Source organism: Bos indicus, chromosome 12, assembly GCF_029378745.1.
Source record: "Bos indicus isolate NIAB-ARS_2022 breed Sahiwal x Tharparkar chromosome 12, NIAB-ARS_B.indTharparkar_mat_pri_1.0, whole genome shotgun sequence".
Lineage (NCBI taxonomy): Eukaryota > Metazoa > Chordata > Mammalia > Artiodactyla > Bovidae > Bos > Bos indicus.
In genome coordinates this window covers 18042978-18068425 of record NC_091771.1, presented here as the reverse complement: position 1 = coordinate 18068425, position 25448 = coordinate 18042978, and the positions used below count along the sequence as shown (strand labels likewise).

The window sequence follows — 25448 nt, the reverse complement described above, 5'->3', positions numbered from 1 at the left end:
TAGGACATCAAACAATTACTGCATGTAATTTTATTGAAATACATAATTTACTTATTTACTATAAACTTCTTGATGATCACAGTATCATATGATTTCATATTACGAGCATCTAACACATAGTGGTTACCAATAGTCATTTCATTAATGCCTGTGTAGTTTCTTAATGTATATGCACTAAAACAGCTGATAGCCTAAAGTTTCTTAAAGGATATTGACCAAAAAAACTACTTCCTCTAAATCACCATTAATATACAAGTCACAACTTGGTAGTAAGGTCACCACTCAGTTCAGTTCAATTCAGTTGCTCAGTCGTGTCCGACTCTTTGTGACCCCACGGACTGCAGCACGCCAGGCCTCCCTGTCCATCACCAACTCATGGAGTTTACTCAAACTCATGTCCATTGAGTCGGTGATGCCATCCAACCATCTGATCCTCTGTCATCCCTTTCTCCTCTCGCCTTCAATCTTTCCCTACATCAGGGTCTTTTCAAATAAGTCAGCTCTTCACATCAGATGGCCAAAGTACTGGAGTTTCAGCTTCAACATCAGTCCTTCCAATGAATATTCACGACTGATCTCCTTTAGGATGGACTGGTTGGATCTCCTTGCAGTCCAAGGGACTCTCAAGAGTCTTCTCCAAGACCACAGGTCAAAAGCATCAATTCTTAGGTGCTCAGCTTTGTTTATAGTCCAACTCTCACATACTCTCTGACTACTGGAAAAACCAGGGCCTTGACTAGATGGACCTTTGTTGGCAAAGTAATGTCTCTGCTTTTTAATATGCTGTCTAGGTTGGTCATAACTTTCCTTCCAAGGAGTAAGCGTCTTTTAATTTCATGGCTGCAGTCACCATCTGCAGTGATTTTAGAGCCACCAAAAATAAAGACTGCCACTATTTCCACTGTTTCTCCATCTATTTGCCATGAAGTGATGGGACCAGATGCCATGATCTTAGTTTTCTGAATGCTGAGCTTTAAGCCAACTTTTTCACTCTCCTCTTTCACCTTCATCAAGAGGATCTTTAGCTCTTCTTCGCTTTCTGCCATAGGGGTGGTGTCATCTGCATAACCGAGGTTACTGACATTTCTCCCAGCAAGCTTGATTCCAGCTTGTGCTTCATCTAGCCCAGCGTTTCTCATGATGTACTCTGCATATAAGTTAAATAAGCAGGGTGATAATATACAGCCTTGACGTACTCCTTTTCCTATTTGGAACCAGTCTGTTGTTCCATGTCCAGTTCTAACTGTTGCTTCCTGACCTGCATATAGGTTTCTCAAGAGGCAGGTCAGGTGGTCTGGTATTCCCATCTCTTGCGGAATTTTCCACAGTTTGTTGTGATCCACATAGTCAAAGGCTTTGGCATAGTCAATGAAGCAGAAATAGATGTTTTTCTGGAACTCTCTTGCTTTTTCCATGATCCATTGGATGTTGGCAATTTGATCTCTGGTTCCTCTGCCTTTTCTAAATCTAGCTTGAACATCTCAAAGTTCACGGTTCACGTATTGTTGAAGCCTGGCTTGGAGAATTTTGAGCATTACTTTACTAGCGTGTGAGATGAGTGCAATTGTGCGGTAGTTTGAGCATTCTTTGGCATTGCCTTTCTTTGGGATTGGAACGAAAACTGACCTTTTCCAGTCCTGTGGCCACTGCTGAGTTTTCCAAATCTGCTGGCATACTGAGTGCAGCACTTTCACAGCATCATCTTTTAGGATTTGAAATAGCTCAACTAGAATTCCATCACCTCCACTAGCTTTGTTTGTAGTGATGCTTCCTAAGGCCCACTTGACTTCACATTCCAGGATGTCTGGCTCTAGGTGAGTGATTACACCATCATGATTATCTGGGTCATGAAGATCTTTTTTGTACAGTTCTTCTGTGTATTCTTGCCACCTCTTAATATCTTCTGCTTTTGTTTGGTCCATACCATTTCTGTCCTTTATTGTGCCCATCTTTGCATGAAATGTTCCCTTGGTATCTTTAATTTTCTTGAAGAGATCTCTAGTCTTTCCCATTCTATTGTTTTCCACTATTTCTTTGCACTAATCACTGAGGAAGGCTTTCTTATCTCTCCTTGCTATTCTTTGGAACTCTGCATTCAAATGGGTATATCTTTCCTTTTCTCCTTTGCTTTTCACTTCTCTTCTTTTCACAGCTATTTGTAAGGCCTCCCCAGACAGCCATTTTGCTTTCTTGTATTTCTTTTTCTTGGGGATGGTCTTGCTCCCTGTCTCCTATACAATGTCACGAACCTCTGTCCATAGTTCATCAGACACTCTATCAGATCTAGTCCCTTAAATCTATTTCTCACTTCCACTGTATAATCATAAGGGATTTGATTTAGGTCATACCTGAATGGTCCAATGGTCTTCCCTACTTTCTTCAATTTAAGTCTGAATTTGGCAATAAGGAGTTCATGATCTGAGCCACAGTCAGCTCACGGTCTTGTTTTTGCTGACTGTATAGAGCTTCTCCATCTTTGGCTGCAAAGAATATAATCAATCTGATTTCAGTGTTGGCCATCTGGTGATGTCCATGTGTAGAGTCTTCTCTTGTGCTGTTGGAAGAGGGTGTTTGCTATGACCAGTTCATTCTCTTGGCAGGACTCTATTAGCCTTTGCCCTGCTTCATTCTGTACTCCAAGGCCAAATTTGCCTGTTACTCCAGGTGTTTCTTGACTTTCTACTTTTGCATTCCAGTCCCCTATAATGAAAAGGACATTTTTTTTGGGTGTTAGTTCTAGAAGGTCTCGTAGGTCTCCACAGAACCTTTCAACTTCAGCTTCTTCAGCATTACTGGTCAGGGCATAGACTTGGATTACCATAATATTGAATGGTTTACCTTGGAAACAAACAGAGATCATTCTGTCATTTTTGAAATTGCATCCAAGTACTGCATTTCGGACTCTTTGGTTGACTACAATGGCTACTCCATTTCTTCTAAGGGATTCTTGGCCCACAGGAGTAGATATAATGATCATCTGAGTTAAATTCACCCATTCCAGTCCATTTTAGTTTGCTGATTCCTAAAATGTTGACATTCATTCTTGCCATCTCGTGTTTGATCACTTCCAGTTTGCACTGATTCATGCAGCTAACATTCCAGGTTCCTGTGCAATATTTCTCTTTACAGCATAGGACCTTGCTTCCATCACCAGTCACATCCACAACTGGGTGTTGTCTTTGCTTTGGCTCCGTCTCTTCATTCTCTCTGGAGTAAGGTCACCACTAGGAAGAATCTTAAATTTAGATGACTCTTCCATTCAGAACTACAAGTCTTCTGGCAGAGAAGGCTAAAGTGGGAACGAAGTTCATTAAAACAAGTAAAACATGAATAAAACAAATAATTTTGGAAGAAACATTCAGAATGTATATGACTGGACAAATAAGAAAGTCAAGACTATTAATGGGACAAATCTAAGGTGCAATACTTAACAACTTTACTAAGTATGTAACAGTTCCCAGATGGAATCTAATATGAACAGTGACATGAAAATGCAGGGTGCAATCCTAATAAAATTTTTACTTTACCTTTCTAATTTGCTGTAGAGTGCACACAACACATTATACTTCTTCAACAGTCTTGACATAGCATTATCAACTTTGGTACTGGTATCGATTTCTTTTAGTAAATCAAAGAATTTATAGACACTGCAAAAGAAAGCATAGAAAAAAGTGAATCCACAATTTTAGAAATTCATTTTTTTTTTCATTTTCAAAGCATGGACATTTCAATTCAAAAGGCCTGTTAGCTCTGTACCAAATCACTATTATATCCTTTGGAAGGAATTAGTTTTTGCATTTTACTAGAATTTAAAGGGAAAAAATATCAACTAATCTCAACCTATATCCCTGTATCTATACACCTAAGCCTACATCTATTTATCAACAAGAACACAGAAAAAATAAGGGTTATTACAGACATATACAAATATTTAGTTCTATATCTAGCTATATGTTTTAAAAATCCTAAGTTCACATCCATTTATCTAACACAAAAACTACCTGTTTCATTCCCATGTTTTCCTTTACATATTTATAACTCTTCTTTGACAGTGAGAAATCTGGGATCCACTTATCTCTAATTTACTCATTTAATCAATCCCCCTGTAACGACCAAGCTACCCACTCCTCCATGTTGGCACCCTCCTCTCCTGCTCAGACTGACTCCCCCACCCTGAACTGCCCTCACCCCTCCAAGTAGGGATCTGACCGCTCATCCCAGACAGCTCTTACCTCACATGTGCTGTGACTCCCTATACCAGCTGTCCACACACCTGCTTCGTCTGCCCTTGCACACCAAGCAGCCCGTGTCAAGAAGCCCCCCACACCCTTGGGAGATGACCTCCTCATCCCACTTTGGCTCTAACAGCCTTCTCAGGGAGCCATGGCTCTCCCTCACCACAGATGCACACACCTTCTCTCTTTACCCCACCAGTGGTTTTAGGGGAAGGAAAAAGGAAATAGCTGGAAACTCAGATGGTAAAGAATTGGCCTACAATGCAGGAGACCTGGGTTTGACTCCTGGATGGGGAAGATTCCCTGGAGAAGGGAATGGCAATCCACTCCAGTGTTCTTGCCTGGGAAATCCCATGGACAGAGGAGCTTGGCAGGCTACAGTCCATGGGGTCGCAAAGAGTAGACCCCATTAGTGACTAACACTAATAATTTTTATTTCACAGGAAAGGAAAGGAACCCGAGACTTAATAAGGATAAGCAATCTATTTCAAGTCATATATCTTGTAAAATATACCCAGTCTATCTTAACCCAAATATTGATTCTCTTTCCAATCCTCTGAGGTAACTAAAACATTTGCTGATATAAAAATTTACCTCTATATTCAGATTGTTTTCAGCTATATAAAACCTATTTTGGTTTAGTGATTTTATTTAATAAAGTTAAACTTTGAAATCTCTGAGAGGTAAACAACTTCTAATTTAATCAGTTAAATATGAACATGCTATGCTATGCTAAGTCACTTCAGTCGCGTCCGACTCTGTGTGACCCCATAGACGGCAGCCCACCAGGCTCCCCCGTCCCTGGGATTCTCCAGGCAAGAACACTGGAGTGGGTTGCCATTTCCTTCTCCAATGCATGAAAGTGAAAAGTGAAAGTGAAGTTGCTCAGTCCTGTCCGACTCTTAGCGACCCCATGGACTGCAGCCTAATAGGCTCCTCCGTCCATGGGATTTTCCAGGCAAGAGTACTGGAGTGGGGTGCCATTGCCTTTAGAAGGTCTTTGTTTCCACATTTTATTTAGAGGTAGTAAGAAAGTTACTAAAATGTGAAACAATTTTATCTCATTTACACAAAACACCAATTATGTTTAACTCTAGATGGCTTTATCTAAGAAGAAACATACTACTATCTTTTTGGTAAATTATTTGCTGTTAGATATTGTAAATATACTGCAAAAGAAATGACTAGAAGAAATGATCAGAAGGCTTCTCTTGAGTTGTTGGAAACAATTAGTAAACTCTCATTAGGCTTATAAACTCAATACAGACATTAAGTAATTATAGGGGCAAGTATGATAATAGATACTTAACTGAACACACAGTCTCAAAACATATATAATTACAATATCTATTATATTAAAAGTTTTAAACTTTAATAAATCAACTAAATTCCTTGAAGATGGGCTCATACTACTTTTACAAAGGTTTTACTATATAATAAAGCCTATTTAATAAATCTGCCTATTTTGTCCACTTTATCAACAGCTACAATTAAGAAAGTTAACACAGTGAGAGATACAATGAAGATTTTCCCAGGACACAGACTGCTACATTTTAAAGAAACTGCAGCATAAAGACATTAAGGGCCCCAACAGAGTAGGAGAGTTCACTAGTTGACCCAAGTTCTCCATGTTTTAGTTAATTTTGGCATTTCCCACCAATTCCCTGAAGTCTATTAAAATGATAGTTCAGGAATAGTTTTTTTTTTTTTTAAATGGCAGAGGCCTATATTAATGCAAGAAATTTTACCTGGTTTCAATGTTTTTCTGTAGCTCAGTGAAAGTGAACGGCATCTCATCTAAGTCAACTGCTGCGATAAAAATACAGATTCCCCACAGTTCCTTTTTCTTTTGAACATAACCTTCCTGCAAACAAAACAAAACAAAAAGGTTCAAGTAATTCGTTAAGTCATTTACACACAAAAACTGTGTTAAAACTATACTAGGCAACTTTTTTCTTATTGAGCATAACAAAATAAATTTGTTCCCAAGTCTTTATGAGAGTATTTAATTCTAGGCTAGTACAAACTAGTTACAAAATTAGTAACTAAATTTTATATTGTAAAGCAAAAAAAAATTACCAGATAAGTCAAAAAGTTAAACTACAACTTTCTATAAAAAACCTAGAAGCCAGTCAGTTCTCTGAGGTAAACATTTTCAGTTCTCAATAACACAACATCATCCAAGCCAAGGTGAAAGATTTTACTTCATAAAATAAATTGTTTTTAAAAAAACAAGCCCATTTTCTCACTTGATTATCCTCCTTTTGCTCTAATTCACTTGTTCTTTTACCAATCTATTGATTCAAGTATTTTTTTAACCTTATGAAATTTATATCTCTCAGTGCTCTAACTGCCTTCCTTGTAAAATGGAAATAATAATACTTACCTCACTTTGTAAGAATTAAATGAGACTTTATATAAAGCCCTTACCACAATGCCTGTCATTTAATTAGTACTCAATGAATGACAGCTATCATTATTATTAGAATATTTTTTCATTATCATTAGAATACTTTTTCCCCTAAAAATATATCTTTATTTAAATATGTGTTTTATAGGTAAAATTAGATTATATTAAATTAAAAACAAAAAAAACAAATTATCTAATGTTCTATCAAAGAGTTGGAACTACTTGCTTACTCTTAATTGTAGAGTACAATGGGGCTGAAAAATATGTGATACAATTTTACATTGTTTTGAAATCTCAATTATATAAAAGTTTTAGGAAAAAGAATTATTCTAGATTATCAAATTTTAGGGATAATACAAAGCTGATCACTATCCAACTCTAAACTTTTCCTTAATTTTAAAAATCATATGTTTATCTTCATACAGTTTTATCTCTTCCAATTCGTTTTTTAGTATCTTCTAAAATTGGACATATCTAATAATTTAGATCACCGACTCAATGGACATGAATTTGGGTAAACTCCAGGAGTTGGTGATGGACAGAGAGGCCTGGCATGCTGTGGTTCACGGGGTTGCAAAGAGTGGGACACGACTGAGTGACTGAACTGAATTGAATAATTTTTAAAGAAATATTTATTATGCAACTAACACAGTTTTGTCATTTTGGGGATTCAGTGATGAAAACAGAACAAACAAAAAAATTCCCTGTCTCCCTGGGAGTTACACTTCTATTTAAGTTAAAAACATGAATTTTTGTGTCAAACATTCAAGACTTTGAACACATACTCTAGTTGTATAACTGTAAGCAACTGATTAAATCTAATTAAACCTCAGTTTTTACTAAAATAGAAATATAATAGTATCCTATCTGGGTCACTATAAAATTTAACAGTGAGGATGCTCTTAAGTAATCAGCACAGTGCCAGGCATTATACTCATTCAATAATAAACAGCAGCAGCACTATTATCAGTGAATCTAGCACTCATTCCTCTATATCATATCTGTCTCAAAAACTGTCCACAACCCAATCTTCTCCACACCAAAAATATTCATCCCTGGGAATGCTGAGGAATACTGGAGTTTTGTGTGTAAGAAATCATTTTTATTGACTTCTAGTCCCTGGCAATCACTGATCTGATTTCAGTTCCTTCTCTAGAATGTCATACAAATGGAATTATATAGGCTGTAGCCTTTTTTGTCTGGCTTCTTTCACTTAGCATAATGCTTCTGAGAACTCATCCATATTGTTGTACCTATTAGTATTTATCCCTTTTATTTGTTGAGTAGCACTCCACTGTATGAATATACCACACTTTGTTTATCGATTCCAATAGCTGAATACACTGCTATGAATAAGGCTATTAACCTTAGCCTTAAATATTCAACTACAGATCTTTAAGTGGATGCATATTTTCATTTCTCTCGGGTGAATACCTCATTGGGGAATGCTAAGTTCTGTATTAAATGTAAGTTTAAGTTTGTAAGAAACTGGTAAACTGTTTTCCAACATGGCTGTAATGCTTTGCACCCCCGCCAGCTACAAATGAGAGTTCACGTTTCTTCACATCCTCACCAGCACTTAGTTTCTGTTCGTCTGTTTTCCAGTCATCCCAGTAGGTGTGTAGTGGTACATTTTCCCAAGGACTAACAACACTGAGTACTTTTTCAAATCTCACTTAGCATCTGGATCTCTTCTTTTGCCAATTTTCTCTTCAGTTGTTTGTCTTATAAAGTTGTTAAGAGTTACTTAAACATGTTGGATTCAAACTCCTTAACAGGTACGTGTTTTGCAAAAATCTTCAACTGATCTGTAGCTTTTCACTTTCTTAAATAGTGTATTTCAAAGGGCGTAAGTTTTTAATTTTGATGGAGCTCAATTTATTACCTTGTTTTATAGATCATGCCCTTGCTGGTACTATCCATGAAATCTTTGTTTAATCCAAGGTCACAAAGGTTTTCTCCTTGGTCATCTTCTGGAAGTTTATATCTATGCTTCATTTGAATTAATTTTTATGATTGTGCAACAAAGGGACTAAAGTTCATTTTTTGCATATGGATGTCGAATTGCTCCAGTATCATTTGTTGAGAGGAACTCCTTTCTCCATTGAACTACCTTACCCTCTGTGTGCAAACACTGACACGTATGTGTGAATTCTATTTTCTGATTCTCTGTTCTGTTCCACTGACCTACTTGTCTTTCTTTCCACCAATACTACAATGACTTGATTATGTTTTGTTCTTTTTTTAGTTCAGTTTGGTTCAAGACTTTTAAATCCGTAAAACGACATTTGATTCAGTTCTCATTGTGCAGATTAAGAAACTGAAGATTAGAGCGTGGAGAGTTGCCCAACACAGCCTATCAATGCCACAGGCCTATAAAACCCAAGTTTCCTAACACTCAAATTAGTCTTCTTCCCTTTATTTAAGAGTATTTCCTTACTACATTTCTACATTGATTTCCTAACATTTTCACTATTGAAATCCTTAATCTCACCACCCCACTAAGAGTCCTGTACTCTTAACTATTTTACTGTTCTGTACTCTTCATTTTTATTTTGTTGAGAAGGTTAGAGAATCACAATTCCAAAGGCCTCAACATGTTTCTCCACATCAAATAATTTCTAATTACCATATACTCCCAATGTCTCTGCATCTAGCTTCAGGTCCTTCTTCTCTTCTGACTTTGACAAATGAACATCCTCCTCCACTCTTAAATCAGTAAATCTACTCCCTCACTTCTTCCCACTTTGTATCACCTCCTTCAAGACCTATTTGATTAATTCCTCCCTCTGTCTTACATAATTTATCTTACAGGTCTTTCTAAACACATGCTTCTGTTTAGCTACAAACCAGCTTGTGCTGTGGTGTGCTAAGTCACTCAGTTGTGTCTGACTTTTTGGGATCCCATGGACTGTAGCCCACCAGGGTCCTCTGTCCATGGGAATTCTCCAGGCAAGAATACTGGAGTGGGCTGCCATGCCCTCCTCCAGGCAGGGGATCTTCCCAACCCAGGTCGCTCCTGCATTGCAGGCAGATTCTTTACCATCTGAGCCACCAGGGAAACCCAAGAATACTGGAGTGGGTAGCCTATCCCTTCCCCAGGGGATCTTTCCCACCCAGGAATTGAACCGAGGTCTCCTGCATTGCAGTCAGATTCTTTACCAGCCGAGCTACCAGGGAAGCCCCACAAACAAACTTACATCACTTTAAAAAAAAAAAAAAAAGCTATCCTTCTATCCCTGGACTTTATCAAGCCACTGTTCAAACCAGACATACAAACCTCTTACTATTCACACGCACACTCACCAGATACACTCTCCCAGTACACATCTACTGCACCCACTGAACACATACTTCTACTATGTAAGCGCTATTCTACTGAGGCTATTGTCTAAGTGTCGAAAGAGCTCTCTCTAAACTGAACAGACTTTTCTTTGGTTTCATCTACAAAGACCTCTATACGACATCTGACACCACTGTAATGAAACTTTTCTCCTCAGCTTTTCAAACACAGTCAACATCCTCATTCTCGTTTTTATCTCTGTCAACTTTTTCAGAGTTTCCTAATTCCAAAGACTTTTCCCCACCACCTTCTTTTTCCTTCTGCCGTCTGCAGCTTCATCCACTTCTACAGCAGCCCCAACTCCTCGACACAGCTGTTTCACATGACTCATCCTGCTTTCCAACCCTCACTGCTGTCTCAAGATCTAGGCCCTATTTTCCAACGGCAATTACAACCCAAAAATTTGTAACTGATTTGTTTCCTCAAAAATTTAGTTGAGAATTATGTAACGGGCTCAGAATAGCACCTTTGAAACCATTAAAACAGAGGAAAAGAAAGTTTTACTCAGCCAAAAGAATCACAAAAAAATAAATGAAAGAAGAAAAAAATGAGGAAAGGATAAGAAAAAGCATTTTACAAAAGAAAAAGACAGTAATTTCCAATAAACATATTTGGAATATAAGAACCTTAGAAGAGTGTTAATTGAAGGACATTTTGCTAATTTGCATCAAGAACCTTAAGAGTTCAGTTTTATCTCTATGGATTTATCCAATGAAAATAATTACTGAGTAAGATTTAGTATGATAAATGTTCAAAGAATTACAACAGCAAAAATAATGGGAAACATTCAAACATCTTTAAATAGAATAGTTAAATAAATTATGATAGAGCTGTATCAAGAGCTACATAAAACTCTTAGAAAACATTTCAAAGATTATAAGGACATGGGGAAAAAAACCAGACATGTTACGAGAAAAAAACATCAGAATACAAAATTCTGTGTATATTTTGACTCCAATTTGTTGAAAAAATTTAAAAGAAAGGATATGCAAAAATATATCAAAATGTTAACTATTATCTCTAGGTGGTAGGATTACAAATGGTTTTCATTAATCCTAGATATATTTTCTAAATTACCTACAATTATAAAATAGAGGGGAAAATAAGTCAATTAAGAAGTACTAAATTTATATAAAACAGGTGAGAGGAAAAATTATGAATATTCTTGAGAAAAATCTTTTTTAAAATAGTCAAACTTTAATTACATATACTACAGTTTAAATCATAATCTATAATCAACACTTAAGAGACTACTCATTTAAGCTATCATTTAGTTTAGTTTACTTAAATCACCCAACTGGTAACCCTGAGTTAGTGATATGACTTAACCAAAAAGTTTGTTGAGTTTTTTTCTCCATGATATTTTATGGAAAATACTGAACAAAGTTTTTGGCCAATCCAACACTTGCTCTTTTACAATGCACTAACTTATAAAAGAGCTCCCCCAAGTGGTAACATAAATCATCTTAGAAACATCTGAAAAGTAGGTTATCTTACTGAAAAGTAGGTTAACATAACTAGCATGAATTTAACCTGAAATTTTAAAAGTTAAAAACACTACTCTCTCTTATCTTTACTTTTTAAGATATCAACCATGAAAATGATGGAAATAAGCCATAGTAAACATGCTCTTTATCTCAGGGTCAAAAGGATACATCCTTACACCAGATTCATGAGACTGTAATGAGTGATTAGCAATAAAGTTACAAGTTAAATGTATTATAGAAGTAGAGGGGCTAAGAGCTTCCTTTATATCTTCCCCTCGGGGATTTCCTTACCAAGGTTATATGTAAGAACAAAAGAAACAACATGCTAATATGCCAGAAAATCCTCCCTCTCGCTTGCATAATATTAGCTGACAGCAGTTGAGCGCTAAAGAAATTCTTGATGTGCTCATAAGAACCAGAAGGCAAGAGTAGCACAGCCAAGAAGAATACAAAAGCTAACTTTACTTGTGCTCGATCATATTTTTGATTCAACATGCAGAGGTAAACACCAACTGAATTAGCCATCCAGTTACACAATGCCTTTGTGGGGAGAGTTGACTCTACTCCCAGAAAAATATGTTCTTGGCAAATTCAGATTCATCTAGTCTTCTGCCCAAGAGATGAGTACTTGGAGCTAAGAACTTCTACAGAATTCAGTGGTTAGGACTATTTAAGCACCTAACTAAACTCAATTCAGTTTACTAGATTGTTCAATTGTCCCTATCTCAACTATTTTGTAAGCATTTTGAAGGCATAATCACACTAAGTACACTGCTGAACCCGCAAGAACCTAGTACAATGGCCAGCACTAACTTGACATTAAATGTATATATTTTTTAAAAGCAGCATCAATAGTCATACCCTAGTATAGGATAGAATGACTTTTTTGACTTTCTTGTTTTTCCCCCTAGTAGGCTCAGAGAACTAAGCAGCAACTGAATCATGAGTAAAAAGTTTTAAGGTGAGAATATTGGTGCTACCACAATTTCTTTATCTCCTGATCACACACACATTGATCAGCTACTGAGGATCAGCAGGATTAATTCACACAAAGAAATGAATTACAGTCTTCACTTCCTAAACTTGTAATAACATAACTGACCTGGAATTTAGTTCCTAGTCAAGCTCTCTGCTTTATTGCATCAAAGGCCCAAAAAATGATCCCCAAGAAGACAGAGCCATAGAGCAGTGAAAACAGCCACCATATTAAAACAACTACTAATTAATTAATTAACTAGTGTCTACCCATCTTAGAAACAAAGAGTCAATTACTACAACTCAGATTTAATTATGTGTATAAATGGTATTTTTCAAAGTTAGCATGTCCATTCATTCCACCAATATCATTTGAAAAAAAGAAAACACAACTACTGAATAAATGAGTTGGCATTAGAATAAAAGAATCTCAGTTGGAAGGGAAAATGAAAGAGATCATTGATCACTGAAGTCCTGTGGTCTGGGAGTCTCTAGGGTTCAAATCATAAAATGATAATCCTTGGCAAATTTGCTTAAATTTTTAAAAACTTAAGCGAACCCATATGTTTACTTTCAATAATGCCTCAGTAACTAAAGTAGCAAGTGTTTCACTTTTGCTAGAAATCAATGCAGCAAGGTAACACAATTTACCTTTATACTGATAAAAAACAATGGCTGTCAGGCTTGAATAAAATTAGGAAAAATTATTATTTAATAAACAAAGTTTGGTACACTTTCTAAAAGAGATCCAAGGTGGGGGAAAGTTTGGTGGTTTCTGACTGCAATATAAATTTGATTCAACTTATTTTAAAAACGGTTTGCAGAATGAGAAAAATCAAGGCACGTACTGAAAGGACGTAAAACAGAAAAGGAACAGGCATTTTTGACAAAATAACTCACTTCAAAACTCTCCTAAATATCTAGGTCTCATATAAACTTGACTACTTGTTTATAGCTGAACATGTAATAGAAATAACTACCAATCTGAACATCAGTAATTATGAATGTCAGGCCTCTAAAATTATAATGTACATAAGGAAAAAAATTGATTCACTGAGAGTGTATTTATAATCATTTCTTTCAAAACAACACCTGTTTTATCTAAATTATATAGGGCATAAAGATGTTTAAAGTACAGAAAAACAAACAGTCCTATTAAATTGAGGTTTAAGATACCCTAGCAAACCTGGAAGCCTGTAACTCTCCACAGTCATTTCAATCCGATGGGGAAAAGGTGCTATACAGTATGTGATATGTTCTTCTGGTACCTACCATTCTTCTGGTATCTACTTCTAACATGAAGAATAAAGAGAGGTGAATGAATAAAGAAGATGTGGTATATATAATCAACTAAATGTCACTCAGTCATATAAAAGAAGGAAATCATTAATGCCATTGGCAGCAACATGGACGGACCTAATCATACAAAGTTAAGTCAAAGACAAATATCATATAATATCACTTATGTGTGGAATCTAAAAAACGATACAAATGAACTCACAGACAAAACAGAAAAAGACTCACAGACAGAGAAAACAAACTTATGGGTTACCAAAAGGGAAAGAGCTTGGGAGAAACAAGATATTCAGTATCTTGTTATAACCCATAATGGAAAAGAATTTGAAAAAGAATATACACACACATAACTGAATCACTTTGCTGTACACCAGAAACCAACACAACACTGTGAACTTCAATTAAACAAAAAAGCAGGAAAAGGTGAAGAGAAAATCTGAGGGAGAAGTAGGGCAGAGTACAGGTACAGTATTAAACAGTGCTAGGCCTTATTGGAAAAGTGAGATATCAGCAAAGATTTTATCCTATGAGCAAAGACATAATCTATTAAATTTTGTAAGTGTGAATGTCTTCTGACCCAGTGGTTTCACTTCTAGGAATCAACATTACAAAAGTACTCTTTTTTGTGCACCAAATGTATATATAAAGCTATTCACTGCAACAGTTTGTAGTATCAAATGTTCAAAAATAAACTAAATGTTAATAGGGGAATATATAAATAAATTACACGTCCATACAATGGAAAATACATCCACTAAAAAGATTAAGCTAAACACAGAAGGAGAGGTACTCTTCACTACATGAAAAAAGCAAGGTACAGAAAAACACAAAAACTAGAAACTTTTATTAGCTGCCTATGGAGAAGTGGGTAACTTAGGGGAAAGAATGACAGAGGTTTTCATTGCTTACATTTTTATTTCTTTTGAATCTTAAACCATCTGAATCTATTGCCTATTCCAAAAGCATCAATAATTACTTAAATTGGTTAAAAAGTGTAAATAAATAATAAAACCTCAGTGGGAAAAAAAAAATCGTGTGTGTGTGTGTGTGTGTGTGTGTGTGTGAAGGGGGAAATGAGGAAGGGTTGGAGGGGCAGAATGAACAAAAATTTATCAGTGGTTATTTCTATAGAGGTGGGAATACAAAGAGAGCAACGGATATTCACTTCTCACTTTAATACTATAAAAAATTTTAAAAACAAGTATATTTGCGTTTCGAATATATATGTGTGTTTATATATAAATATACATTTATATATGCATGTTCATATGTAAATATATATTTCTTTGAAATACTGAAAGGGAAATATAGAAAAGTGGGAAAAAATGACAAGAAAGATGTTAGTGAGAAAAACTACATGCTATGTCTTGAAAGTTGGCATTCAAATCCATAAACAGTTACAAGAGTCATAATGACCACAAAATAAAATAAAATTGGTTCTCAGAAGAAGCCTCGCTAGTCTTCATTCAGAGATGAGAGTAAAATTCCTTCCATGGGTCCTCAGAAAAAAGAAAATATGCTGCAGTAAAAATAGCAGTCAAATTATATATTATTATAACAATTATAAATAATTACATGTTAGATATATCTGAGTAGTTCATGATGAAAGCTCATGTAGAACTTTAATAATGCTATCTGACATATATATTAAGTTTAAGACACTAAATGGTGAAGAGGGAATAAATGGTTTGATTAAATTTAGAGAGTATAAAAGTAGAGAAAAATCAATAAAACCAAAAATTGGTTTTTTGAAAAAAAGATAAGAGAAACTTTTAGTTAGATTGATCAAGAAAAATGATTCAAATTAGTTAAAATTAGAAATGACATGAGGATATTAAGACCAATCTTATAGAAATTTTAAAACGAATCATAACAGGAATGTTATGAGCCACTGCATGCTGACAAATCAGATGATTTAGATTAAATGGACAAACTTCTAAAAAGAGAGAGAAGACCAAACCATCACAAAAAGAAACTGACAATTTGAAAAGACCTGTAACAAAGTTAAGAGACTAGACTAGTAATTTTAAAAAATCTCTACACCGAGAAAAGTCGAGGCTCAGTTGGTTTCATTGATGAATTCTACCAAACATTTAAAGCAGAATTAGTATCAATTCACCAAGTGAACAGAGAAGGCAATGGCACCCCACTCCAGTACTCTTGCCTGGAAAATCCCATGGATGGAGGAGCCTGGAGGGCTGCAGTCCGTGGGGTCACGAAGAGTCGGACACGACTGAACGACTTCACTTTCACTTTTCACTTTCATGCATTGGAGAAGGCAATGGCAACCCACTCCAGTGTTCTCGCCTGGAGAATCCCAGGGACGGGGGAGCCTGGTGGGCTGCCGTCTACGGGGTCGCACAGAGTCAGACACGACTGAAGCGACTTAGCAGCAGCAGCACCACCAAGTGAAAGTGAAGTCACTCAGTCATGTCCTACTCTTTGTGACCCCATGGACTGTAGCCTATCAGGCTCCTCCGTCCATGGGATTTTCCAGGCAAGAGTACTGGAGTGGGTTGCCATTTCCTTCTCCAGGGGATCTTCCCAATCCAGGGATCAAACCCTGGTCTCCTGCACTGCAGACAGACACTTTACCATCTGAGCCACCAGGGAAGCCCATCAATTAACCAAAATGCTCCATAAAAGCTGAAGATCGAAGGAAACATTTCCCATCTCCTTCAGCAGTCAGTACTACCCTGACACTAAAATCAGACAAAAACACTGCAAGGAAAGAAAATAGAGACCAAAATCTGTTATGAAAAAATGCATAAAAATGCTGAACAAAATACAAGGAAACCAAATTTAAATATATATATATATATAAGAATAATTACGCACCATAAACAAGTGAAACTTATCCTAGAAACACAATGTTGGTTTAAAATCTCAGAAGAATATAATACGTTATAATAAGGAGAAAAAACATACAGTTGTCTCAATAGATGCAGAAAAAAATCATTTGACAAAATCCCAAACCATTTGACAAAATACTCAACACAACTGGAATAAAAGGGAAGTTCCTCAACCTGACAAAAGGCATCTCCAGAAAGCCTACATCATAGGTAACAGTAAGACTGAATGTTCTCCCACTAAGATCAGGAAAAAGGTAACAATGTATTGGAGGTTCTAGCCAGGGCAATCAGCTAAGAAAAAGAAATAAAGGGCATCCATCTCAATTCCAAAGAAAGGCAATGCCAAAGAATGCTCAAACCAATGCACAATTGCACTCATCTCACACGCTAGTAAAGTAATGCTCAAAATTCTTCAAGCCAGGCTTCAGCAATACGCGAACCGTGAACTTCCAGATGTTCAAGGTGGTTTTAGAAAAGGCAGAAGAACCAGAGATCAAATTGCCAACATCTGCTGGATCATGGAAAAAGCAAGAGAGTTCCAGAAAAACATCTATTTCTGCTTTATTGACTATGCCAAAGCCTTGGACTTTGTGTGGATCACAATAAACTGTGGAAAATTCTGAAAGAGATGGGAATACCACACCACCTGACCTGTCTCTTGAGAAACCTGTATGCAGGTCAGGAAGCAACAGTTAGAACTGGACATGGAACAACAGACTGGTTCCAAATAGGAAAAGGAGTACGTCAAGGCTGTATATTGCCACCCTGCTTATTTAACTTTTATGCAGATTACATCATGAGAAACGCTGGGCTGGAAGAAGCACAAGCTGGAATCAAGATTGCCGGGAGAAATATCAATAACCTCAGATATGCAGATGATACCACCCTATGGCAGAAAGTGAAGAAGAACTAAATAGCCTTTTGATGAAAGTGAAAGAGGAGAGTGAAAAAGTTGGCTTAAAGTTCAACATTCAGGAAACTAAGATCATGGCATCTGGTCCCATCACTTCATGGGAAATAGATGGGGAAACAGTGGAAACAGTGGCTGACTCTATTTTTGGGGGCTCCAAAATCACTGCAGATGGTGACTGCAGCCATGAAATTAAAAGACCAACCTAGATAGCATATTAAAAAGCAAAGACATTACTTTTTCAACAAAGGTCCATCTAGTCAAGGCTATGGTTTTTCCAGTGGTCATGTACGGATGTGAGAGTTGAACTATAAAGAAAGTTGAGTGCTGAAAAACTGACGAAGAAAAGATAGAAAAGATATTACTATTACAATAATAGTGTATAACTCCACGTTTTGTTTCTATATAATTTAAGAGACTGATGCATTACAAAATCATTAGTTTATGTTTTTGGACTCTGGATATAAAAAGGCATACTTTTGTGACATCAATAACTGAAAGGAGTTTGGACAGGGCTAATGAAGTATAATTCTCTATATTATTGAAGTTAAGCTTGAAAAAATTCAAATTAGAGTATAAAACTTTAAGATGCTAAATGTAATCCCCATGGTAATGACAAAGAAAACAAAGAATATACACAAAAGGAAACAAGAAAGGAATTTAAACATTTCAATACAAAAGGTCAGCTAAATACAAAAGAATCACTGAAAATAGAAAATCAACAGAAAAACCAAGGAAATCAAAAGCTGATACTTTAAAAAGATCAATAAAATTTAAAAAGCCTACAGTCAGATTAACTTTTAAAAAGAGAGTGAAGGAGAAGACACATTATTATAATAGAAACGCATGTGCCTCTTTTTCCCTTGCTGCCTTTTGAATTCTCTTTAACTTTCACCATTTTACTGAGGATATGCCCTGGGTTCATACTGTCTGTGACTGTGTTTCCTGCACCTGGATGTCTGTTTCCTGTCTATGTTTGGGAAGTTTTCAGCCATAATTTCATGAGACAAATTTTCTACCTCTTTCTCCCTCTCTTCTCCTTCTGGAACCCCTATTAATGTGATTTTCAGTACACCTAATGTTGCACCCAAAGTCCCTTAAACAATTCTCAATAAAAATTTTTTTTCTTTTTGCTGTTGCGACCAGGTGATTTCCATTATTCTATCAGATACCTCATGCATTCTTCTGTATCACCTAACCTGCTCTTCTCTCTAGTGTTTTTCATTTCAGTTATCCTGTTTTCTAGCTCTGACTGGTTCTTTTGTAATGTGTTTTCTAATCCCTTGTTAAAATTCTGTGTTCATCTATTCTTTTTCCCAGTTCAGTTAGCATTCTTATTACTATTGGATTCTTTATAAGGTATTTACCTCCGTTTCATCAGAGATTTTTTTTCAGGGGTTTCTTCTTGCCCTTTCATTTGAAATATAGTTCTCCGTCTTCTCATTTTGTTCAGCCTTTTCCGTCACCATGAAATTAGGTGAAACAGTTACCTATCCCAGTCTTGGTGGCATGGCCTCATGGGGCGGGGGGGGGGGGGGGGGGGGGGGGGTTGGAGGGCGGAGCGGTGTCCCAATAAAGTCTGCATGTGCCCAGTGGCTCTGATCTGCGAGCTGCTGGATCAGAAGCGAGCGAGCGCAGGCTCTCGTCCCCCGGGCTGTGCGGGCAGCCATCATTCTGATGGGTTGAAGTTGGAGCAGCTACAGTCCGAACTGGGGCTTCTCTGCTCAAGGGCGGTCTCCACCCTATAAGGGGTGGGGGCGGGGCTCCAGCGGCTGGAACCAGAGTACTGAGGCAAGTGGGTTTCTGCTAGGAGGAAAGTGGGTTTCTGACAGGAGTCCCTGTCTAGATATGGGGCGCGTCCAGTGCTGAGGACACGGGGCTCAACTTCTGTGCTGGTTTCTCTCCCTCCCCAACCCCGGGCGTGCATGCCTTGGTTAGAGGCCGGGTCAGGACTTGAGCTGGCGCCCGCGCTCACTGACCCGGTTTCACTCCGTTCCAGATGTGCGCAGAGACACACAAGCCTGCGATGGCAGGCCCCACCCTAGAGCTAGTTTTACTCCCCCTCAAGTGTGTGCAAGGTCGGCCTACCAAGTGACAACATTCTCCGCCTGGGATGCAGCTTTGCTTCCTCCAGGGTGTACACTCTGACACCCAGGCTGGCAATGTCTGCCTCCACACTGGTCAGAGTCAGGAGCAGTGTGCAAGCAGGCTCGCAGCCCTCCAAGTGTGCGCACTCTCAGGAGCAGCCCGCGCCTCAGTAGGTGCAGCGCCAGGGCAAGAGGCGCTGGAGCAGGAGCCCTGAGCAGGCTGCGGGATACACTGGGATGGTCCTGGTAAGCCGGCCAGAGCCCAAGGAAGTTTTCCATCTGCTGACTCTGTGCTGTGACCGGGAGGAGGCAAGTCTGTGCATGTCCTTCAAGGGCCGAGTCTTGGTTTCTTAGAGCCCTCCGGTAAGCCCCAGTGGTTTCCAAACCAGCTAAAGGGGTCGTATTCCCAGGGTTGGACCCGTGGGCTAGGTTGCCTAATACGTGGCTCAAATCCCTCACCCCCCCAGGGAAAATCCCCAAGCCTGTGCCATCTCCCTCCCCTTCCGTACCCTCCACTAGCGGGTGCAGGTCCCAACCAGACCAGACTGCTTCTCCTCCCTTTCTGCCAGCCTTTGTGTAGTTCTTCCTTTACAGCCTTGGTTGTGAAAGAGCCATCTGGCTAGTTCCCAAATCAATTTTACCAAGCACCACTCTATATGTAGTTGTGGTTTTGATGTGTTGGTGAGTGAAGGTCTACTCCATCTTGATCTCTCCTCCCCAGGTACGGTTTTTCACAGTGGATGCACCAATATACATTCTTAGGAACAATGTACGGTTCCCTTTTCTCTATATTGTCACCAACGCTTGTTACTTCTTGTCTTTTTGATAATAACCATTCTAACAGATGGGAGTGGTATTTTACTGTGGTTTTGATGTGCATTTCCCTGGTGATTTGAGAGGTTAAGCACCATGTACTTGTTAGCCATCTGTGTGTCTTCCATGGAAAAATACCTATTCAGTCCCTCAGCCCATTTTTTTTTTAAACTGGATTATTTGTTCTTTAAGTACTTTGGATATTAACTCCTTATTAGATACAAGATTTGCAAATATTTTCTCCCAATTGGTAGGTTGCCTTTTCATTTTGTCAATGTTTCCTTTCCTATCAGAAGCTTTTTATTTTGATGTAGTTCTACTTATTTTTGCTTTTGTTCGCTCTGCTTTTGGTGTCAAATTCAAAAAATCATCACTGTCAAATTCAAAAAATCATCACCAAGACGGTGGTCAAGGAGCTTGCACCTATGTTTTCTTCTAGGAGTTTATGGTTTCTTATGCGCAAGTCTCTTAATCCAATGAGTTTATTTTTATCTATAGTGTGAGACACTGGTCTAGTTTTCCCAGAACCCTTTACTGAAGAGATGGTCTTATCACCATTGAATATTCTTGGCTTCTTCTATCATAAATTAACTGACCATATATGTGTAGGGGTTTATTTCTGGGCTCTCTTTTTCTCTTGATCTATGTGTCTGTCTGAATGCTAAATCCCATTCTATTCTGATGACTACAGCTGTGTAATAGTTTGAAATCAGGAAGTGTGATGGAAATGATAATGATACAATACCAAAGGCATGATTCATAAAAGAAAGAATTTATAACCTGGACTTTATTAAAATTATTTCTGCTCGCCGAAAGACACTGTCAAGAGAATGAGAAGTTAAGCCAGAGAATGGGAGAAAATACTGGCAAAAGGAATATCTAAAGAGGACTGTTTTCTAAAACACACAAACTCCTCCTAAAACTCAACAATGAGTAAATAAACAACAGATTAAAAAATTGGCACAAGGTGTCAACACCTCTCCAAAGAAGATGTACAGATGGCAAATAAGCATATGAAAAGATGTTCAGCATCATATGCCGTTAAGAGAATTACAAATTAAAACCGTGAGATATCACACCTATTAGAATGGCCAAAATGCAAGACAGTGACAACACCAAATGCTCGCAAAAATATCAAAGCAGCAGTGCTTTCTTGAATGGTACCACCACTCTGGACACATTTTGGAGGTTTCCTACAAAAATGAACATACTCTTACCATAGGATCTCTGCAATAGGATCCAACAACAACACTCCTTGGTGTTTAAAGAGTGGAAAACTGATGTCCACAATAAAAATCTATAACAAATGATATAGATATAGAAGCTTCATTCATAGCAGCTAAAACCTGCAAACAACACAGCCACCTTTCAATAAGTGAATGGTTAAACAAAACTGTGGTCCAGCCATACCATGGAATACTTCCAAAAAATAACAAAGAAACAAACTATTTTCAATGAGCTGGATTGTGTTCCCTCCACAAAATTCCTATGTTGAAGCCGGAGCCCTAAGTATCTGAGAACATAACTGTGTTTGGAGATAGGGTCTCAAGTGGTACATAAGTTAAAATGAGGACAGAAATGTAAACCTAATTGAATCTGATTAGCATCCTTACATGAACAGGAAGTCTGGACACCCAAAGGGCACCAGGGATTTGTGCACAGGAAAACCATTCCAGAAGACAAGGAGAAGGCAGCCATCTGCAAACCAAGGAGGGAGGCCGCAGAAGAAACCAAACTTGCCCATAATTTATCTCGGACTTCCAGCCTCCAGAACTGTGAGAAAACACATTTCTGTTGTCTAACCCACTCAGTCTGTGGTATTTTTTATGGCACCCTTAGCAAACAAATATAATGACATTTAACATCAATGTGTCTCCAGGGAATGATGCTTGGAAAAAAAAGACAATCCCTAAGGTTAAATACTACATGATCTGATTTCCATTTCATTCTTGAAATTACAAAATACAGCTGACTCTTGAAGAATATGGCTGCAAACTGTGTGTTATATACTTTTTCAATAGTAAAGGCTACTGTTGTTTTCTAGTCGCTAAGTTGTGTCCAACTCTTTGCGACCCCACAGACTGCAGCACGCCAGGCTTCCTTGTCCTTCACTATCTCCTAGAATTTGCTCATATTCATGTCCATTGAGTTGGTGATGCTATCTAACCGTCTCATCCTGTGCTGCCGCCCGGCCCCCCTTGCCTTCTATCCTTTTCAGCATCAAGGTCTTTTCCAGTGAGTCAGCTCTTTTGCAAGACTATAGTACTACACTATAGGCATTTTTTTTCCAATAGTAAATATTATAGTACTACATGAGCTGAGATTGGCTAAACTCTCAGATGTGAAACTACAGAAATGGAGGAACCATGTATATGAAGAAACTGTGTATACAGAGGGTCAACCATAAGTAATACAGATTGTCGACTGTGTGGAGGTTTGCTGCCCCTAACCCCAGCACTATTCAAGGATCACCTGAATGTTATTTTTGAGTAAAGATCTTATTAAATGTCTATGTATAGTCAAACTGGTCTATTGGTATTATAAGATAATATTAATACTTGAAAAGATGATTATAATCATTGGTCACTTTTGGGGAATGTTATAAGACCAACTCATCAGTTTGAAAACTAGTCAATAAACACAAAGAATAAAGCACTTATCCTACCTTTCCTGAATGATCTATACTTCAGAATAAACACAGTTGATGGAGGAAAGTTTCTATTTACAGAAGAATTACAACTAATAATTGAAAAGGGAAAGATTAGTTCCTCTAATGGCTCCAGTCAATGGTCATCAATAATAGCTTACATTAAAAGAGAGAGAACAAGACATTATGTGTCTACCAATAGGCATACACAACAACATCTCTGAAGCATTTCTTCTGAAAAATATCAAACCAGGATCTGATCAGGCCTCTACAATCATTTCTAGAAAACACAGAGAATTAGGAAATATGTTAAACAATGAAGGAGGTACAATCTGTAAAATACACACAGTAAAAAATCTCACAGGATAAAAACTCCAGTTTCTTCAACAAATACATTGAAAAAAAAGAATAAGAAAAGAAAGGAAAAGGGGGAGGGAAGGAAAAGGCAAAATCTACAGACTGAAAGAGATTTAAGACACAAATCAACCAATCACACTGTGTAGGCCTTATTTAAATCCTGAACTTACTGAAAAGAATTTCTGAAACAAGATAATTCAAACAATGGATATTTGATATTAAGGAATTTTCATTAATTTTATCAGATATGATGAACTGTGGTGCTTCTGTGTTTGGAGGGGATTGTCTTCTGGTGCAGCTTGTAGGATCTTAGTTTCCAAATCAGGGATTCAGTCCATGACCCCTGCAGTGGAAGTGTGGAATCCTGATCAGAGGAACACCAGGAAATTTCTTGTGGTCATTTTTTTAAAGAGTTCTTTTTTTTCCCCCCATACATACTGAAATATGTATAGATGAAATATCATATCTTGGATTTACTTTAAAATAATCTGGAGTCAGGGAGAAACAGAGTTTGGCCATGACTTTTACTACTGAAGCTGGTTAAGAGTTACGTGAGAGTTCATACTATTTTCTTTAACCTACTTATATAAATATCTGAAACTCTCCAAAATAAAATGTCTTTAGAAATTAATCTTAGAAGTAGAATCAGAAATAAAAGAACCTGCAGATATCCTACATCTGTAATACAAATGTAACACTCACGTCCATGTTCTTTAGCAGTTCACAGTCCACAGGGTCGCAGAGAGTCAGACGCGGCTGACGACACACACACAAACATGTTCTTAAATGTATTTTGCTCAGCAAAACCCACAAGCAATCAGAATATAAGCACCATCTTCAAGTAGATAGGGTGTATAAGGACTAAAAAATTACAGGTAAAGAAAATTTTCATTATACATAATTTTAAAATATATATTCTGCTAAGGTTATTAAGAAACCTCTTCATATTTTTGCAGCACAGCTTAAATAGAATGCCTAGTTTTACTCTAATTCCAAACTATTCTCTTCAATTATCTTTCTAAATGTAATTACCTCTAAAATGCTTCTATCAAGGGTAATATATTTCAAAGCCCTTGAATATATACACACACAAATAAACATACAAACATACAAATACACACACACACCCCTATGCAAAAGCCTAAAAGGATGATATTCAGATGTCATTTCTGCTTTTCAGATGAGCAAACTGAGACTGGGATTAACCAATTTGCCTAAAATCATATAGCTACATTACAACTACAATAAGAGTTTTTTGCCCTGAGGTCCAAGGTTTATTTCTTCTCTGCCACACTGTCATTCAAGATGCAGAAAGAGAACCAATATTCCAACAACTGATTTACCATAAGTCACAGTATGTGAAGGACATCTGACCAATTTCTTATTTTATTCATATGCTGTTAAGCAGCATGAACACAATTTAATCATATGACAGCAACCACATATTACACACTTACTAAACATTTATACAAAAAGGAGAAATTTCTAGACAAAATACCACAAACCTTTCCTTTAAAAGGATTAATATATGCTTTCCTGCACGTATAAACAACTTTTTTTTACTCTCAAGAACCTAAAAATGTAAATTTTAATGAAAGTGCCACATCAGAATCACTATACATCCATTTAAAACTTAAACCATTTTAACTGATCCTTAAATTCTTTTAAAAAATATTAATATAAGATTTTCTGCAGTAGCTCATTAGTCATGACCAAATATAAGCACTCATTTACACTAATAAATGCTTTATATGCATGAATTTAATCTACCAAATAACTCCAAGACCCAGAAATTATTGTTAGTTCCATTTACAAATAAGATAATTGAGACTTGGAGATTTTAGGTACCTTTTCAAGATCACAGAGGCAGTAAATGGCAGATTTGAAACTTGAGTTAGTCCAGTCTCATGACAAATTCTTGCTCTTAACCCATCCTTTGTTTCAATAAACATTATCTATTTTCAGTTGCCAAAAATTACCCTGAGTTACCACATTCTTCTTGTTTCAAAGAAGATAGCCAAGTACAACTAGAATGG

At 37.2% G+C, this 25448-nt stretch overlaps 1 protein-coding gene across 2 annotated transcripts in view; it reads right to left on the bottom strand.

The window, feature by feature from the left end:
* Positions 1-25448, bottom strand: part of RB1 (RB transcriptional corepressor 1) — a 120354-nt gene that overhangs the window by 88748 nt on the left and 6158 nt on the right. For both annotated transcript variants that reach the window (XM_070800086.1, XM_070800084.1), the window contains exons 3-4: positions 5984-6099; positions 3528-3647 (exon numbers count right to left, since the gene is read on the bottom strand). In XM_070800086.1, coding sequence (XP_070656187.1) covers positions 3528-3647; positions 5984-6099 — 236 coding nt within the window. The remainder of the gene's footprint in view (positions 1-3527; positions 3648-5983; positions 6100-25448) is intronic.